The 15,766-nt window shown below is 43.6% G+C and overlaps 1 protein-coding gene across 1 annotated transcript in view; it reads left to right on the top strand.

Annotated features, from left to right (window-relative positions):
• MYO5A (myosin VA) overlaps positions 1-15,766 on the top strand; it is a gene marked incomplete at both ends in the record, with an annotated part of 97,523 nt that overhangs the window by 44,531 nt on the left and 37,226 nt on the right. Inside the window, 9 exons of the mRNA XM_084268129.1 lie at positions 642-785; positions 1,997-2,078; positions 3,556-3,663; positions 4,153-4,259; positions 6,672-6,937; positions 7,509-7,590; positions 10,030-10,170; positions 10,907-11,032; positions 13,479-13,562. Coding sequence (XP_084124255.1) covers positions 642-785; positions 1,997-2,078; positions 3,556-3,663; positions 4,153-4,259; positions 6,672-6,937; positions 7,509-7,590; positions 10,030-10,170; positions 10,907-11,032; positions 13,479-13,562 — 1,140 coding nt within the window. The remainder of the gene's footprint in view (positions 1-641; positions 786-1,996; positions 2,079-3,555; positions 3,664-4,152; positions 4,260-6,671; positions 6,938-7,508; positions 7,591-10,029; positions 10,171-10,906; positions 11,033-13,478; positions 13,563-15,766) is intronic.

Consider the following 15,766-nt stretch of genomic DNA (forward strand, 5'->3'; position numbering starts at 1 on the left):
TGCATGGCTTGAATTCTGATAAATCCAGCTGGTACCCGTCGTGGGGTGAATCCTAATGCTGATGAGGTCAAGGCAGAGGGGCACCAGGAACTGCTTAGGAACCACAGTCATTATTTGCCCTGGGCACGTATGTGGAGGAAATACACTAAATATTGTGTATGAAGCTGTATTGGATTAGTCTATGGCAGTTAGGCACACAGGGCAGCCCTGAAGACTCTCTCTGAGTCAGTAACCAAGCTGCTAAGCAGGGATTCAGTTTCAGGCAAGCAAGGTGAGTCTGTACATGTTAATGTTTAGATTACGTTTAGGCACACAGTAAATATTTTAGTATAATGATATGTTTGCAGAAGTAGTTTGGAAATGGGGTTGATTATAGAGTAATAATAATAATAATAATAGTAGTAAAAACCTGGTAGCCAGACAGAACATAGGGGATGTTTGCCAGACTACCATTTTATGATAGGTAGACTTACAGAGGTTTCAAGCACTGTGAATGTATCTGTACACATGCACTTATAAATATACACAGTGTGAAATAACAAAATTAATGTCGTTAAGTGTTGATGAGCCATGTAGATGACTAAATAGAGTTGGTAATTTCTAAAAGCTGTTTAACCATTGCAATATTCCCTTTTTTTCAGTCTATTGGAAATGCCAAAACTACTCGGAATGACAACAGCAGTCGCTTTGGGAAATACATTGAAATTGGTTTTGATAAGAGGTATCGAATCATTGGTGCTAACATGAGAACTTACCTCTTGGAAAAGTCAAGAGTGGTGTTTCAGGTAGTACTGATACCATCACCTTATTCAATATTTGTTTGACTAGGCTGACAAAAAACCCCTAAACTATTGTTTGCTGATAGAAGATATCTCTCCGAAGAGATAGTTGAAATAGTGTATTTGTGATATAGCACATGTGGGGAGGGGGAAGAGAAGGAAAACCAAGTTAGCATTTCATTATTTGAATCAGTAGTTGTGAAAAGTGTATTAAAAAGGCTGTGTATTTAAACATGAAACACCTTCAGTGCACTGCTACGTATGACTTTGTGCTTACTGCAGTATTCTAGAATAGGGCTCAAGAGAACCTCTCTGTTGTGGTTTGTAAGGCTGCTGTCTGAGCTCACTTCCAATCTCTTGCTAAAACCCACTCCTATCGCAGTAATTATGAATGAGCTTTAATTGCCATTATTTAGGCAAATGAGAATGTGTAACTTCATCCTTTTTGAACTCTTCCTTTTGGTATTTCATCCTTAAACCAATCCACAGCCCTTTTGTCTCCCACGCTTCCTCCCCACCTTTGCCTACCTTATCATCTGGGGCTCAGTAGAAATGTACATCCCCTTGATGGGCTGCCTAGAGGTATGAGACAAGTAATTGCAGTTTGCGTTGTGTAGGAGTTACACAAAGAGCTGTTGTATGTTTTAAGAAGAAGAGATACTTCTTGCACATGGTTTAGCTGAGTCCTTTTCTGGGTTTTGGGTTTTTTTTGTCATTTTGAAGTTACAAAATTTGAGTGCTTAAGTTCAGAATTGTGGTGTTGGTCTTGAGTCATAACCTTCTGAGCTGTGTTGGTCCTTCATTTTAAATTTCCAGCTTTGCCTTGGCAAGAAAGATGCTCCCTTCACTGGCTTACTATAAATGCTGAGGCGAATGATATTAGTTATTTTTGGAAAATGAAAAGCTTTTAAGTATGATCGTTTCACCCACCCATGGAATCCTGATCTATATTTAATAGTAATCCACAGCTCTGAAAAGTGAAATCATACTTTTTTTTTTTTTTAAATGAAAATGTCTGCATGCTGCTTGCTGTTGGAAATGGATTAAGTGAATCAAGAAGGAAATGACAGAGGCTGATTTATGTTTCCTTTCTCTCTGTTGCATCTGTGCTTTTACTGTAAAGCTAGAGAAAGCCTTAAACCTAGTTCTTTTCTACTCATGGATGTTTTGGACACTTGTTAAGTTGTAAAAAATAATCAATTCCTTTCCTTTTAAAGGCAGAAGAGGAGAGGAATTACCACATCTTTTATCAACTATGTGCCTCTGCAGCATTACCTGAGTTTAAAACCCTGCGATTAGGTATGAAATCCACGGTCGTTGCGTTGCACACCTCTAGGTACGAAGCTGCATCTCCGGGCTTTTTGAGACACAGAACCAGAAGTAGAACTGCTGGCTTGTAAATTCTAAACTTTTAAAGCTTCAAATACTAAAATATATTGAAAAGAACTAAAATTGCACATCTCAGATTTTGTGGAGTTTAGATGGAAGTAACAGATTTGTTTATTCAGCACACTCTAATACGCTGCAGTTGTAATCACTAGGACTTCCTATGTCCTGGATTTCAGAGTAGTTTTCCAGTGGCAAGGGTCAACGTCTCTTCTCTTGGTCCTTAAAACCATTTTCCCATGGCTTCAGCTACTGGAGAATTTTAACCATTTGTGGTATAAACACATGGAAAGCTTATTTTGCATCTTCATACTTTCACTTGGACTGTTACCAAAATTTATGGTACCATCTCTGCTAATTTAGTGATAACAAAACTGGTAGGTGAAATTTTTCATTTTTCTAAGTAAAATATTGATAAAAGAAAGGTTTTGTATTTAACATGAGCTGGTACTTTATAAAGGAAAGGTATTGTGATCATCTTGGGACAAGCAATCACCTCATTGCTTTAAAAATTCAATATGAATTTCAATGCTTCCTGCATGTTTTTAAAAGTTATCTTCATAGTGGGAACACTGCACAGACTGTCAGGGCAGATTTCTGCACTACCCTCCTGGTTTGAAAGGGTTTCTCTGCTCTTCAGTACCATCCTGGCACATTTAGGATTCACATCTGCTGACACAGGAAAGAAAGGAACTGATGTAATTATAGCTAAAGAAGCCGTTTTCAGACTCCTCTTTCAGCACTCTTGAAACCTTAGCTGACAGAAGAAAAGGAGTCTGTTGCTGCAGCAGGAAGCATGATCACTGACGTTGTAGGGAGGTACACAGCACTCAGGAGAGCTACCGCTGTCCTAGTGAAGCACAGGGCTGTCCCCAGGGTGGTTTGAAGCTGTCAGTTCTCCAACCATGACGTCCCAGCCAGAGTGAATCAGAGATACTCAGCAGGCTAAACCAGACCATAAATTAGAAGCAAGAGGAAAACGGGCAAAATAGATTTTTTTAACATGTCCTGATGGCAATAGTAGTGTGGTATTACCTGCCACATAGTCCCCAAGTGCTGCCGCAGTCACCTTGGCACTCACCCCTTGGGTGGTTGGCTCAGACTTGGAGAATAATTGCTTCCAAAGTGCTTGTTCTGAGGTGTGGAAGTCTGAACCAAGGTTAGGTAGGGAATCTGCTTGAGGGCCTACTGTAAGAACCAGGTAGCTTAAGAATACTTACAAAAATCTCCAGAATAAGTGGGTCCTGTGTGCCAGGACACTAAGCTATGCTGACATATTTCAAACCACAGATTCTGCCAAGAACAGCCCCATCATTACACAGCTTTACAGATGTGCTGTGACTCTTTGCGTCGGTGTGTGTAAAAGATTCGCTTTCTTCCTCTCTCACAGGGAGTGCAAATTACTTTCACTATACGAAGCAAGGTGGAAGCCCAGTCATTGATGGTGTCAATGATGCCAAGGAAATGGTGAACACCAGGCAGGCCTGCACTTTGCTAGGTAACGTGTGAAACAGGATCATGTCCCAAATCTGATACACAAATGAGATTGTCGGTTTGTATTTTCTTCTTGCTCTGTTGTGTTTAAAAACAAGGGGGTTGATAAACTTTGGGACTGAGGTACTTTTTGTTGCATTAAGAAGATATATAAGTTGCAGTGCATTCACGTATCTGGCGTAGGAGTAGGACATGTTACGTGAACATAAGTGAAAGGTGGCTTCCCCAGGTGTAGCACATACAATGCTGGAGGTCACTGAGAAAGCACTTTGAAACAACAAATTAAACTGTTCATTTTAATGGATGTTTTTGCACCTGTTTGTAAAGTGCTTTTAATAGTGGAGCCAGGCACTACTTTAAAATACCAAATTCCCTGGAAAAAGAGCACATGCTGGTGGCAGTTTTCTCTTTCTTAATATTTTTTTTAATCAACTTCAGCTTGTAGTTCTCTACGTCTTCCTCTCGTTAAAGCATTTTATTAATCATTTTTCAGGGATTAGTGATTCCTACCAGATGGGAATTTTTCGTATCCTTGCTGGCATCCTTCACTTGGGCAATGTGGAGTTTGCATATCGGGATTCTGACAGCTGCACTATTCCTGTGAGTAGTAAATGAGCTGGTTCCTACTCTGACAGACTCTGCTTCGTGCTTGCTTGTAGGAACCGCTTCTGAAAAAGAGTAACAATATAAGAACACAAGCAATGTTTTTATTTCTAATTTCTTAACATATTCATGGTTCTTTTTTGCATATAAATTCTACTGTTCTTGGGTTAGAGTCTTCAGAGAGTAACCTCTGTATTATAACAGTGGCTGCCTTGATTTCTTTTTAAAACTGTAACTGATCTGTCATAGAAAATTCTACTAGACAGGCTGGCTTTCGAGTCCTGGGCAGGTGTCTAGATCTTTATATTTGTACATGAATATATTCCCTGCTGACAGTAAATGCTTTCCAGGATATTTTTCTTAAACACCAAACTGGCCTAAAAAATTACAAAACAAATGCTTTGCTCGGTCCTCTGAGATGTCTAGACAGGAGCAGAGGATATACAAATATTATTTGCGTGACTTAAGTGATGTTGTTTTACTGGTCCTTTTTTACCTTTGTGGAGGGCAGTAATGAGACCTGCATAGTCTCATCTGAAAAAAAAACCTTCTCCTTCTTACTGAAGTCCATGTTCTGGAGACGAGAAACAGAAAAGATCTGGCTTGTTGCTCTTTTTTTCCTTGGCTTTAGAAGTGATCATTGAAGGCTGCATCACAAGTGAAGGCTGTTGGGCTACACAGCTTTCATCTTTCTCTTCACATAGTAGCTGCAGTTTCAGGGGGTTTTGTCTCGTTTTGCTATCAGTTGCTTTCTCAAGAACCTGCAGTAGCAGTTTCTGGAGCTGATGGAACAGGCCCTTCATCAGGCCACAGCTGATCAGCGTGCCTGGTCCGACACCATCTGTCCATGGGAACCTGCAGCAATAGTCTGGCTCTTCAGCGTGTCTTGGTGAGGTTTTCACTACGAAGAGCATCATTTAATGATCACGGGTATATCACAGGCTAGCCTGTGCTGTAATGGGTATCTCCAGTGCGGGAGTCCCACTGAATGAGCTGGTACAAAGCTGTGAGTTCCTGTGCAATCCTATCCCGATGTGGTAAACGTCTAGTAGGTGCCCGTGAACGTCGCTCAGTGGCATCGACTACCTGAGCTGAGCTGTTCTCTGACAGTAGCCAGGTCATTGCAGAGCTCTGCTGCCACGCAGGCTGGTTGGCCTGCAAAGCGCTGGTGCTTCAGAATGCTCGGTGAAGGGTTCTGAGTGGTGCTGTGTGAAGGAATCTGTAACCCTAACGTGGCACTCCTCTGTGCAGTGTCCATTACTGTTACTACTTAATCATTGTCTTCTGAGCCAGTTAAAGTGGTATGGCTAAACTGGACGAAAACATTTGTGCTCAGTTAACTGGCTTTTGGAGGTGTAACAGCACTGCCATGGGACCTGTATGCTGCGAGCACTGAAGAAGCCTTGGAGAAGTCAGGAGGATGTGGAAATAGAGAGATAAGGCTGATGTGCCCTGAAACTACTGGGCATGCAGTAACAGTCCTCTGTAATCTGTCCTTGTCGAGATGCTGCTTGTCAGTGTGCTGTTGAGTCACTGAAGGGTAAAGTGAGCGTGATGAGGAAGCAGTGTTAGGGGAGTTCCTCAGGAGGAAAGACCTGTCTGTCCTCCTTCACTTGTAGCTATATGGCTTTCCTTGTTAGTCACGAGGGGCAGTATCTTAACTTACTGAGCGCTAAATGCACTGCACTGATTTTTCTGCAGAAATCTTCCATACCCATATCAGTGTGCAGACCTGACTAGTTGATTTCACTCGGTTAAACAAAGGTCAGGTTTTTCACTTGTACAGCCCAGTTTGGGAGTTAGGAAACACCCTTTGTGTGCTCCAGTCTTTTCATGTTTGTCTCCAGAATTCACTGAGAAAATACTTGAGACCAGAACACTAAAGCCCACTCCACACTTCTTTGTTCTTGGCGTGGGCTGTGATGTCCCATTCATGACTCATCACTCCCCAACATGGATGTGTATGAGCGGATGAGAGCACTGCTCAGGAGCTGCATTCCAGCCTGTCCCCAGCACACAGCTGATGTCCTGTCCTCTGCATTTCTCTAGCTCCTCTGCTCAAAGCTGAGACAGTTATTTGTAAGAATTCAAAATACCGAGTCCATCCCTGTGAAGCTAGGTGATTCATTCTTGTGAAGGTTGCAGCTTCCAGGTGTGGGGCTTTTTGGTGAAAACAAGTATAGTAAAATGCCTCTGGGGAAACTGTGATTCACTGATATACTTCAGTGATGTGATGTGATGTGCTAAGTGGGGAGGGAACTTGTTATGTTTTGAAGGAGGAAGAGCTGAGGGAGCTGCTGGTGCTGCTCATTGTTGGATTGCTGCAGGCAGGCAGTTCTTCTGGTTGCATGATTGCATTTGTGCTATCGGTAATACTGCTTCAAGACCTAACAAGGTTGCTTTTTTTAGCCGAAGCATGAGCCCCTTACCATCTTCTGTGACCTCATGGGTGTGGAGTATGAAGAGATGTCCCACTGGCTTTGCCATAGGAAGCTCGCGACTGCCACCGAAACCTACATCAAGCCTATTTCTAAACTTCATGCCATCAATGCCAGAGATGCACTTGCCAAACATATCTATGCTAATCTCTTTAACTGGATTGTAGATCATGTGAACAAAGCCCTTCACGCAACTGTGAAACAGCATTCTTTCATTGGAGTGCTGGACATTTATGGGTGAGTCTTGTTGTCAGAGATATGACACTTCTCAACAGATCTTACTGCAGAGCGTCTTTGTCTTTCTCAGTAGTGCTGTGTGAATTTTGCAACAAACCACAAACCCTTAGCAGCTACTTATTCCAGCTGAAGGGAGTAGGTGTTTAGTTTTGACATGCTATCTAAGATCTTTGTCTTAACTTGCAGGTTTGACATTTATAGTGGTATTTCAGAATTACTGTTGGTACTTACTTTGTGTATTGCACTGGAAAAAGTTACAGGGGAATTGTCGTCATCTGGTTCCTCCAGGATGGCACTTTTAGAGAGGACAAAGACAGCTAACGTGCTCTCCAGGAACGTCAGTCCCTTCTCTGCATTCCTCATCCCTGTCTAAAGAGGGAGCATCACTGAATTGCCCATGTACTGCCATTTGCCATTTCCCTGTGGGCTTTGTTGCTTGATTGTGGTTGGTTGTGCCTGGAATAGTGCAATTAATTTGACTGGAGGGAGGGAATTTGAAATTACGGGGTAATTTAATCCAGACTGGGTTTTTTTAACTGCACTAGTAATTTTGAGTATCTGCATATTTTAGATTTGAGACATTCGAAGTCAACAGCTTTGAACAGTTTTGTATCAACTATGCCAATGAAAAACTGCAGCAGCAGTTCAATATGGTAAGTAGGAAATGACTGGCATTTCCTCTTCCCTTTTCCCTCACCCAAGTCCATTCTGCTAATTGGGTCCCCAGTGGTTAACGATGAATTCCTTCAGTCTATTAACCAGCTGTCCTGGCCGCGGGCTTCGGGGGATGGAGAGAGATCGACTATCTCCTAGAAATAGATTTTATGACTAACTGCTGCTCTGGGACTGCTTGAAATTCCGTTCACAGTAACAATTATAAGACAGAAGCAGTGCTTGGCAATTAAGCCCCCGAGATTGCCTGTCAATGAGAGCACTGTGCGGACGGAGTTGGAGTTAGCCATGTTCCTGTAAGCTCCAACGAGAGCCCGTGCAGGGCAGCCAAGCACAGGGCTTCGCAGCTGGAAATCCGCCACGCGCTCTTCCTCTCCTGGCGCTATTTTCAGCATGAATTTGGTGACTGACGTGTGGCAAGAAGCGCCTCTTCCCCCTCCTCCAGAGAGATCACGATTCTCTCTCCTCAGCCTTGGTGACGTTTGTAATTACATATTTTACCTGCATAATGATGAGGCGAGTTATTTATGCCAGGTCTGTTGCTAGGCTGTGCTGCAGGCTGGGAGCAGCTCTGAACTCTCTTGAGGAGCGAGCCTCCTTGGTGGCGTGTGATAGCAAGACTGAGTTCCCTGCGTCATCGTTCATCCTAACGGCAGGGATGCGTAGGGGGAGACAGCCAGGTGCTGGAACACAGGCTGGGCTTTCCAGCCTTCACGCTCGTAGTGCCATGGCTGGCTTCAGCTCCATAGGTGTCGTAACTGCTAAGTGCGAGGTATCTCAGAGTTTTCTTAGCTCTACAGCAAAAATCTAGTGCCTGTAAGGATTGTAAGGGTTCACTTCCATAGTGAAGATCACTGTCACAGCATTCCCTTCCCTCTTGCTCTGTTGCTGTTAGCACTTGTCCCACGAAGCATGAGGTGACAGGGCTTTTGCCCTGCCAAGCTACCAAACCCAGTTCTGGTGGACACGATCCCATTGGGCTGCCTTGCAGGTACAGGGCCAGCAAGCCTTCATATGTCACCTGCAGTGGCCTGAGCCCTGCTGAGGGCAGGCTGCTTGAGGCCTGCCCAGCCACCATTTGCATCTCTACCCTGCCCACCCTTCCCCTGCCTGCCCACCCATAGCCCGTGAGGACAATTAGGTCTCGAAGGTATTTTTCACCAATGCTAATTCCATTACAGTGGAGAAATGTTTCTTTATGTTTTCTTTCAGGACTTAGGTTGAATCTGACTCACCAAAAAAGCGCTGCCACTGGCTTTCCTGTCAGGAATTAACTTGGCCTGTAACACAGCTGTTAAGCAGCAGGGCGGAAATGGCTCCCATGGGTGCCATTAAGGAGCACTGCTTTGGAAAGGATGGTGCTAAGCTAATGAAATAAAAAGGATAAACTGCTTTGTAAGAGTAGTTTTCTGCTGTCTGGCAGACATGTGCCGGACAGCTTTGAGGTGTTTGCGGGTTGGTACACCAAGCTGGGGGTGGCTGAGGCCGGCCCTGCCAATGCAGGTGTTCATGGAGGCCCCCAAACCCTGCTCAAAGCGCCGCTCTTCCCCACTCGCTGTTCGGTTCTGCCTGCCAGAGCTGCTACGGTGCGTCAGCATTGACACAGGACATCAGTTATTTTAAGTCATGCTTTGAGTCAGCAGTCATCTTGTTTTTCAAAAGAGTGCTCGTGCTCTAAGACCACAGCTTGCCTGTTTAATCTCTTACTTTTTCCTGAAGTTTTAATTCCTCTCCTGTGCAGGGTTCACTAAAGCTGTACGGGTTCTTTGTGCTAATATTTTTGAATAAATATGCCACCACATTATATTGGTCTTCATACATGATAAATCTTCCACAAAATTTTGCTTAAAGGATTTCTTGTGCTAGTATTCCTGTAGTCAACTTTGCAGGTTTTTCCTGAAGAGTGTATTTTAATGCAGTGCATCATCTTAGAAAAAAAATCAGCAGCCATTTAAGAGAAAATGGAGCTCTGTTCTTTTGCAAGGAAGCACAGAAGTATTTATAGTGAAATTTTACTGAAGAGAGAGCAGTGTTCATAACTTCAGCGTCATAAATGCATGGCACATCCTACTTTGTAGGTTGCTGTTCCTGCACTTGAGGCTTTTCCTGGGGTTTGTGTTGGGTTTTTTGTTATAGGAGAAAAGACCTTATAGTAATTGTGGGACAATATAGTAAAAAGATAGAAAAAATAGACTTTATTTGCAGAGAATATGGATTAGTGCTTTAATTTAGTCTGTTGTTTTTAGGCCAGGAAAAAAGGTTAATTTATTTTTCATACACTTACTTGTTAAAGGTTTAATTCGGTTGAACCAGTGTGTTCAGTGACAGCCTGGATTAATGTGCCAAGATAATTCAAGTGAGACTTGGATGTATTTATTCTGCATTTTATTTCACAGAAAACTCTTCTTTTTGCTCTGTAGCATGTCTTCAAGCTGGAACAAGAAGAATATATGAAGGAACAAATACCATGGACCTTGATTGATTTCTATGACAATCAGCCTTGCATCAACCTCATAGAGGCCAAAATGGGAATTCTGGATCTGTTGGATGAAGAGTGCAAGGTGTGTGCTCAGGGGCTTTCTTAGAGAGAGAGGTCATCAGCTGTCCTGCTCCTAGGCCCTTGCAGGGAAGAGCCATCTGCGTACAGCCGTCACTTTGACACTCTGTTGTTGAAAGGATTTGGAGAGCATACAAACAGAATTGGCAATTACAGGAGGAGAAAAAATGGTTTTAGTCATGCTTTTTCCCCCTCCTCTCCATCATGTGTCTCTGCCTGTTTCTGGGTCTCTAATCAACCTTCGTTTTGACTCTGGCAACTTTCACTTTCCTAGTGCAGTCTTTGGTCCTGTCAGATTTCTCCTAATTGCCTCTCGCTTGGTGTCTCACCTTTTGGCTTTTATCTTAGTTTAATTTATTCCAAGGCAATGGTGTGTGGCACCTACTTCAGTGGAAACCCAGCTTGGGGTTCCTGGGTATCACAGAGCATTGCAAGCGGCCTCTAAGGGCAGTGGGTGACTTCTGACCTGCTGAGATGCTGCTGCTCAGGCAGATAACCTAACTCTGGATCCCTGCCTTCAGGTGTGGGACACTGGGACCCTCACTAGCTTCACGTGTGTCACACAGCAGCTACATCTGCTGCCAGACTGCACCCGGGCCAGGGTATTAGGAAGTGCGTAGCTGGTTACTGGCTTCCTTGCTTACAGCAAACCATGAAGTCTTGTCCCCTGTTTTCTTAATTCCTTTGGCTATTGAAAAACTTTCAGAATGTTTTAAATGCCTGTGTGTTTTCTTCCACAGATGCCGAAAGGCTCAGATGACACTTGGGCCCAAAAGCTATACAATACTCACTTGAATAAGTGTGCTCTCTTTGAAAAACCACGTTTGTCAAATAAGGCTTTTATCATTAAGCACTTTGCTGACAAGGTAAGGACCTTTCCTTCCATATCTCCTTCCGTGGCTGGTGTTGCCAAGCATGTGTGGCAGGAGGGGATCCTGGGATGGGCAGCTCATGCAGGCAGTGACTGGGCAGCAGCATCCCTGGCTGTGTTTGGCTTCTTGAAAAAGTTGTGCTATAGAAATACACAAAAAGGGAGATCACATATCTCACTGTAGTTTTAGCTAAAGAGCAACAGCAAAATGATGCTGGTTTTGCTGCCATCCTAATGTGCAGAGAGGACAGAGGCAAATGCATGCAGCTTCTCATGGCTGGAGCAGTGTGTACTGCTCCCACTTGCTCTGATGGGCAGTGAACAGCTATTTGTAGGAAGCTGTATGAGGGGTATCTTGGTGGAGTGCATGCTTTGTTCTGCTCCCACAGTGCAGCATCAAACCAAGCAACTCCTCAGGTTAAAATAAAATACAGAATATAATTCCTGTTTAAGATAAATGGCCCATTAAACAAAGAAGCTGCCTCAGAATATTGTCAGCTTTGTTGAGAAAAATTTGGAGAAGCTCTGAGATTCCTGTTGGTAGGTCTGTGCATGACAGGGGCTGGTGGAGGCCTTTATTGGCCCGTGTGTGAGCCAGTGCAGGCAGGACACAGGAGCCACCACAAAGTGTGGGTGAAACACAAACAGAAAGTTATTTTCATTACCTCATGTACTGGGGAATCCCCGACGCAGCACCCAGGCAGGGGGACGCAAGTGTGGACACAGGCACTGCAGGGTACAGTCCTTGCTAGAGGGTCTCTGAACCTGCTGCTTTCCCCTGTGTATCAGGGATTTATGCAGGTGTAGGATACCACTGTGCTTCCCCACAGCAGTGCCAGTGTGTTCAGTAGGGTGCCTCCGAGTCTGTCACAGGCCTACATTGTCTGAACACAGATGTTCTACTTGTCAAGCACAGAAGATGAAATGACCATTAGTATGATACATGTGTTTTTCTACACCCCAGCTGCAAGTCACCTGAGCATCTTTATAACCCTCCTCACCAATCTTCTGTTACTGCCCCACGTCCTTCCCTTCGTTTCTCCCAGGTTCTTGAATTTACACGCAGAAGAGGGGTCTTGTTCTTGGTGTGTCTAGTGTTTCCCTAACAAAAGCAGCAAGAACATTTCTGTAACTGTACAGATTCAGGAATTCTGTTTGATGGATGAGGGAACAAGAAGGATTTCACCAATATTTCACATACCATCTATTAGGCTAAGCTTTGATATTTGGAAACAAGCTTTCCTACAGCTAGTCTGAGCAGCAAGGGCCAAGGAAAGCTAAAAGTACCTCCAAGCAGGTATTGGCAAATCCGTATGCTTGGATGTGCTGTCTGCACAAAGCTTTCCTCTGTGCTTACGTGAATGCACACAGACATCTTGGAGGATCAAATAGCTGGCAGGTTAATGACCTCTGTGCCTTGACGTTGTCTTCTATGGGACAAGACAGTGATGCTGCTGCCCTCCCGTGGCAGTAAGAACCTGAATGGTACCCGAGGAGATGTTCAGAGTGGGCTTTCAACTGTGGAGACACCTTGGGAGATGAGATCCTCTGTCTGCTTTCACCCCCAGGATGTTTTTTTAAATGCTTTCATCTTGGGATGTAGCATTGTTTAAGCACTGATAAATGGCTGTACTGAAAGAGGGGCTGTTGAAGGCTGTCGGCTTGCCTGCTCTGAAAGAATAAAACTGCTGTAAGGGTCTTCTGTTGCTATAAGGTTGAAGAGTCAGCATGAGACACTCCCTGGGAGTTAGCATACTTACATTAATTAATAGCAAATTCTAAGGTATAAGCTTTTGACAGTAGTTTGGGGGTTTGTTCAGCCTTGATTTAGGAGGGTGAAATACTTACTATGTTTTTATCTGAAGCTCTGGGTGTTCTTTGGTCCAGGAGACTGCATGGCCCTGTGACAGAGGATTGTTGTATATTGTCACAACATTCAGACTTCTTACTGCTTCTGATAAAAACATTTTTTTCTGGGTATAAATGAGGCATTTTTATAATAAGCTGCAGGCAGATCTACTTACTACTTAGGAGATGAAATGAGACACTTTGTTCTCAGCTGCATCTGGATTTCAGAGAATTTTGCAGCCCTGACAGCTTCAGTGAAGGAGATGCTCAACACACATTTTGATTCTTCACCTTTATGGTAACCCCCCAATCATTCTGTCTTACCACAAGCATCTCTCAGCGGTGAAATATATCTGGTATAAGGTAATAACAGTATTCTTCTCTATATGTTTTAGGGTTTTACATTTTACTGGAAAGCTCTCTCTGAGGAAGTTCTGTATTTCAGAAAGAAGCACTTGGGAGCTGCTGTTTTCCACATCCACAATAAAGATCTGTGTTAAATGTGAATGTTACAGCTGGTGAATTATGTGCCAAAAAATCTTATTACATACTTTAAACATTTACTTCTTTTTTTGTAAAACTATGGTTTTCAGGTGGAATATCAATGTGAAGGCTTTTTGGAAAAGAATAAAGACACAGTTTATGAGGAACAAATCAAGGTCCTAAAATCAAGTAAGGTCAGTATAAGGATTTTTTTTTCTTCTTTTGCAGTTATGAATCCTTGAATGAAGGGTCACATAAAATTTCCTATAAGCCTAGGAAATATTTCTCCCAGAAATATTTAAGATATATATTCAGATATAAAACTCAGACCAGCTGAAATTGAACCTAGTTTGTAAATTGTTTGGCTATCTGTATGAATTTAGAATGTCCAGTAGCCCATGTTTAAGCCTTGCTCCGTGTAAGATCAGTCTGTCTTTAGCCACCAATTTCACTGCTTGGGGGTTTTTAGTGGCTTTATTTTTTTAACTTTCCAGAAAACTTGGCTATATTTTCTCTAAAGGCATCAAGGACTTCTAATATATTGTAGTAGTGTAAGAAGGCTTAATGCTTGAGCCCTTAATTTTGTAATCTGAAAACAGAAGCTTATGGCCTGAGAATTGAGCAGGACATTTCTGTAGGAGAGACACATTCTGTTCCAGAAGCAAAGTGAGAGAGGAGAGAATTGTAGAGACACTAAGCACATGAGCTGTAATTCACAGAGCCTTGCCTTTTTGCCATCTATGAAAGAAATATAACATCTGAACTGGTAAACACTGTGTGAAGGAATATGATAAAACAGGCCTTCAGTGGCATTGTCTGCTTTTTTTTTTTTTAACAGCAAAAATGCTTGTTGTGCTCTTCTGAAATGTAGAGGCAATTAACTTGACTTTGCGCTGTGGTGGCTGGTGGGAATTTGCGAGCTCTAATGGCCCAGGAAGCTGGGTATCAAGGACAGGCTATTTAAAATTGTGCTATTAGGAAAGCCAACGTTCTGTTTCTATTCTGAGCAGATACATGAAGCTAAATGATTAAAACATATAATAGAATGAAGAATCGCAGCAGACGTGCTACTGAGAGAAGTGTAGAAGCGGTCTGAGTGAAGTCAGTTGCTGGGGAAGGGTGGGGTGGGATGGTGGTGGCATCCTCAGATTGCTGGCAGCAACCAGCCACCTGCGTGGCAACACAGGGTTGGATGTGCAGGGGTTCTCCCAAGGCAGGTAACCCAGGGGTAGGAGGTGATGGGGACATAGCTGCCACGAGAGCATGGCAACAGCTAGGCCACTTGTGCCTATTGAGTCAATTTGGTCTAAGCACTAAGACACAATGTGGTTTTCACCAATGGCAAATTTTACCAAAACAGGTGTTTAAAAATAAATAACTCACCTGTGATGAGAATAGATTTTCCAAAGAAGAACACTTCATTTTTATTTTTCAGCAGGCCCTCTTTAGAAGTAACTGTAGCAGGATTGCATTTCTGATTTTTATTCTTTTCTGTTGTTGCTGTTTGCCGGGTTTGCTGTGCACATTCTCCAGAAGGTAATTCTAAATTGGATGCATCATCTGTCACCCTGCCCGTGCCCACACTCACATGCAGCTCAACTGCTTCTTTGCTCTCCAAAGTGCATGATACGTGCTGCTCTTGGCAAGCACTGTGGTGTTCTGCTATTTATTTTGGCCTTCTCTGTAAATCCACCCACAGGACCTCTTTGAACTAGTTTGGTTTCCATGCATGTATCACGAAGGCAATACAACAGCCCTCAGCTTTTATGCTTGCCACTGGCATGTTGTTAGAATCTTCTGTTGTGGCTCTGTTTTGAGAGAAATGATCCATGTGATAGTTAGCAGCATGTCTGAATTACAGGCAAAAAACGCTTGCTTGCTTGTTTTGTACCACGTGAATTGTCTGCCCTTTGATCAGTGTCATCCCTCTCTGTGAACACCCCACGAGTTCTGCGAAACACAGACCATTGGTAAGGCACTGAAACCCAAACCCAGAGGGAAGCAGGAGTGCCCCCACAGTACCGATCATCTCAGCAGTGCCCTGCTGTTGGTGGCTGCTGCAGAAGGCCCTACCCCACTCCTCCCTCCCGTGTGCAGTGACCAGGCAGTGTCAGTGGTGTCTTTGACAGACACCTGCCCACTTTTACAGGCACATTTTCCCAAGACTGGGGAAGGGAATGGGACTTACATACTGATAGCTTCAAAGAGCTTGTCTACCTGCAGTCCAGATACTGGGGATCCCCGTACCCCCTCCCAGTGCGTGAGAGGGTCAGACAAAGCTCATTGCATTCAGATAAGTTTCTGGGTGGGTTGAAAAGCCTTGGCTCTGCAGCTCAGGTGCCTCTGCATACCAACTCACTCCACCTGCCTGTGAGCAGCTGAATGAGGCAGTGGGGGC

This window comes from Gallinula chloropus, assembly GCF_964237585.1.
Source record: "Gallinula chloropus genome assembly, chromosome: 9".
Classification (NCBI taxonomy): domain Eukaryota; kingdom Metazoa; phylum Chordata; class Aves; order Gruiformes; family Rallidae; genus Gallinula; species Gallinula chloropus.